This window comes from Lactuca saligna, chromosome 2 (genome assembly GCF_052625555.1).
Source record: "Lactuca saligna cultivar CGN05327 chromosome 2, ASM5262555v1, whole genome shotgun sequence".
NCBI classification, from domain to species: domain Eukaryota; kingdom Viridiplantae; phylum Streptophyta; class Magnoliopsida; order Asterales; family Asteraceae; genus Lactuca; species Lactuca saligna.
Window position 1 is genome coordinate 147974015 of NC_136418.1, and position 4109 is coordinate 147978123.

At 35.1% G+C, this 4109-nt stretch overlaps 1 protein-coding gene across 1 annotated transcript; it reads right to left on the reverse strand.

Moving 5' to 3' along the window:
- Window positions 1-284: 284 nt before the first annotated feature.
- LOC145032012 (metal transporter Nramp3.2-like) lies at window positions 285-3305 on the reverse strand. The gene is made up of 4 exons (XM_078980676.1): window positions 2610-3305; window positions 1566-1702; window positions 808-1460; window positions 285-738 (listed from the first exon to the last, which is right to left on the reverse strand). The coding sequence occupies exons 1-4, from the start codon at window positions 3131-3133 to the stop codon at window positions 529-531; spliced, it is 1524 nt and encodes a 507-aa protein (XP_078836802.1). The 5' UTR covers window positions 3134-3305; the 3' UTR covers window positions 285-528.
- Window positions 3306-4109: the final 804 nt, after the last annotated feature.

Sequence of the window (4109 nt, forward strand, 5' to 3'; positions counted from 1 at the left end):
CATGTTATGTAACAAAAACCTTTGTAAATTGTTCAGGTTGCTAGACTTAACGATAGATGAGTCCACGTTGTAACAACCCATACCAAATGACAAAATAGTGAAGAAAAAAAAAAAGTTTTTAATTGGGAAATTAGTAGCAATACAAGTCTTTCTTGATCACCTTCTAAGCTTTAACCTATGTACATGGTCAACATGCCATGATTTTAAGTGAGTGTTACAAATAGTTTGTTGAAAATCAATTTAACAATCAATCATGCTTATAATAAAAGTTAGATATTATTGAATTGCCAAAAACCCAGAGCAATTAGATTGATTACTTTAACCTTTCTTGAAAAAGTCAGGTTACATACTCATACATTACAGGCAACATAATCGGCCTTTAAAAAACAATGACAGTTTACTACATTGCTAGTTTGCTTCAACATAACAATGTCACATCTGACCTTTTCTTCTTTGCTAGACCTAACATTATGTCAATAAAATAACCCAAAAATAATACATATAATATATATACCTTCGTGTAAAGCTCTAAATTACTTGACTATTTGGCTTCAAAAAACCGAATGTAGAAACAGTAATGCTTCGCCAGATAAGGTACACAACAAATGCAACATATGCTGCAGTGAATATTATGACTATAGAAGTAAACACCACCCCACTTACTTCTTCAACAATAAATTGTTGCAATAAATACCCGTTTATTGCTATCACTAAAGCAGCCACAAGCCATGAGATTGTCTGCAAACATAACCAACATTCATTAGTGTCTTAACCCATTAAGCTCATTAAGTAAAAAAGAAAGGATACCTTTAGAAAAGGGCCAATCTTGAAAACACCCATGAGATCATCTTTAGCCACCAAACACAAAAGGGGAATAAGAGCAAATGGAATCTGAACAGACTGAAGCACATTCAGCCATTCATTAAGACTATCCAAAGTGTCTTCAGAACTATCAAATATCAAAGCAACTATCAAAGTAGGAACTATAGCACAACTTCTTGTAATCAAAGCCCTTGCCCATTTCTTCAATCTCAAATCAAGAAACCCGCCCATTATAAACTGCCCGGCATACGTGCCCGTGATTGTACTACTCTGCCCGGCTGCCAACAACCCGACTGCCCAAATATACAAAATGGGGACCACTCCACCGCCAAATTTATCTTCTAGAAACTGCCCCGCATTCCCAAGACCAATTGTGTCAGCAATTGCAGTTCCAAAGAATGCCTTTGCAAATACGGTTGTTACAAAGAGGTTTATAATGAAGGAGATTGCAAGTGCTATGGTGGATTCTATTGAGTAGTATTTGATTGCTTCTCTGACCCGACCCGTTTTTCGTGGATCGATTTCTCGCGATTGTACAAGTGCTGAATGTAGGAAGACATTGTGTGGCATTATGATACAGCCGACAACTCCTACTGCTTGTTGGATTGTTTTTGAGTTGAGCTTTGGGACAACAATACCTAAAAGAAAGAAAACGTGATTGATATTTATATAGAATGATGTTTTAGGGATTGAATTGTAAATTGTTAAAGATTGGTTTTGAATTGTGAATTGTGAATTCTCACCAACAAGAAGCTCCTTCATGTTGGGCTTAGTTTCACCAAACATCCATGCAAATGAGATTGCCATGATTGCAATAAGCACTGCAAAAAGTGCTTCTAGCTTTCTTACGCCATAGTTTTCAAGGAATAAGAAGATGAAGCTGCATGAAGATTAAAAGAAAATAGATAAATTTATGACATTGATGAAATCAAGTTGCATAAATCTTGTTTCTTTTTTAGGAAGACATCTATAAGAATCAAGATTAAGAAAACAGATTTATTGATTACAACCTAGAACCCTAAAATCAAATTTTGAAAAGACCGTTTTTCTTGTCTTGATTTTCTTAGAGTTTGATTTTGGCTGATGAAAAGAAATAAACCCAATTTGTGGAAAGCTGCAATCTTGATTTTTAAGATTTAATATCAGATGATCTATGGATTGAACTGATCCAAAACGATTTCAGAGTAAAATGGAATACTGTTGCAACAGTTAATTGATATTAGAAGTGAAAAACAGGACATGATCTGTTGTCAAACTAGGAAAAAAATCAGGATTAAATGAACAACAATCTAAAAGGTGCAATTTTCAGGATTATGAGACGTTGAAATCTTTATTTGGCTAGGTTTTCATCGTATTAACAGATTAAATCATTCCAAGATTACGAAAATGAAATTAACAAGCTGGCCAAAATCAAATTGGTAATATCGACAGTGAAAAGCAAACAGAAACTGAATATCAAAACCCGAACCCAAAAGGCAAACATGCATACAGACAAACAGAAGTCGACAAACTACAGAAAAGCCATCGAATGAATTTGGTATACAAAATCATATTCATCGATTAAAATATTATGGATCCAATTTTGAGAAACATCCAAAACAGAGAAACCCAAGTCAGATTTTGAAAAGACATTTTCAATATTTGACAGACAGTTCGATCTTCGACTTTTAGGGTTCAAGAACAGATGAACAACTGATTAAACCATTCGAATATAATTAAAAATGAAGTTTTATACTGGTAAACGACAATCGATCAATATCAAAAGGTAAGAACAGAGTAAAGGTTACCAATCGAAGGCAGTGATGAGAACACCAGCCCAAAGGGGCAAAAACCCAATTGTCAAAATCTTGAGAGCGATAGCACTCCCAATAACTTCTTGAATATCAGCCCCAATTAGTGCGAGCTCAGTCATGATCCACAGCAGCTTCCCCGCCCAATTTGGGTACTCTTCCCTGCACAGCTCAGCCAGGTGCCTCCCGGTGACAACACCAAGCCGTGCCGATAAAAGCTGAATGAGCAATCCGATTGCCGTAGCCCACAAAAGCAACCATAGCAATGAATAACCGGCTATCGCACCCGCCTGAAGATCACCTTCCAAGTTACCCGGATCCAAAAACGCTATGCTCATCAGGAATCCAGGTCCCGTGAACAGCCATAGCTTCCGCCATGAAAAGGGTGGTGATTTATCGCCGTACTCATCGAAGTGATCTTGGTCGTCGACTACTCCAACCACATGTACTTTTTCGGTAGGATCGTAGGCAGTTTCTTGTTCGTCGGAAGCGAGTAAGGGCTGATGTTGGTCGGAAGGCATATTCTTTAACCTTCAATTTGATCCTCTTGTCGTCTCGCAGTGGTTGCCGGAGTGTAAGTGGTGCGTGCGAGAGAATGGAATAATTTATTGTAAAGCTTTTTTGATGGTTTCTGCGATTGAGGGTTTAGCAAGGAAACTTGCTTATCGTCGTTAACACTTGACACTTTGTTCACGACCCTTTTGGGAGAGAATGGAATATAAAATCAAAAAAAGGAGTAAATTACACGAATGGTCCCTATGGTTTAGGGTAATTTGCGCGTTTGGTCTCTAACTTATTTTTTAAACTCGGAAGGTCCTTACTGTTTGTTTTTGTTACGCGGTTGGTCCCTATCTTACTTAAAAAGACTATTATGCCCTTGATTTTTTTTAATTTATCTAAATAAACACACCCCTAATCCCACCCCTCACCTTACCTCACCTACCCCATCATTTTTTCCTCTTTAAATAATAGTCTTTTTAGATAAGATAGGGACCAAACGCGTAACAAAAATAAACAGTAGGGACCAAACACATAACAAAAACAAACCATAGGGACCTTCCGAGTTAAAAAAATAAATTAGGGACCAAGCACGCAAATTACCCCAAACCATAGGGACCATTCGTGTAATTTACTCTAAAAAAAGTATATATATATATATATATATATATATATATATATATATATATATATATATATATATATATATATATATATATATACTTTAAAATTATTTTTTAAAATATATCAGTGTAATATTCTATTAGAATATTTCACATATTTTTCAAAAAAAAATGGGATTTTTTTTATTTATTTATTTTTTTTAGTTAATTGAAATTCCGAAAATAATATTTCAAAAAAGAATTTTTGGATTTTTCCATTAACTTTGCATTTTAAAATTATTTTTAGATTTGGTCTCACGATCTCACAAAATTAGAATGGTATCAAATGAACCTGAACCTATATATAGGCCTAGGTTATTCTATTCAAACTAATTAT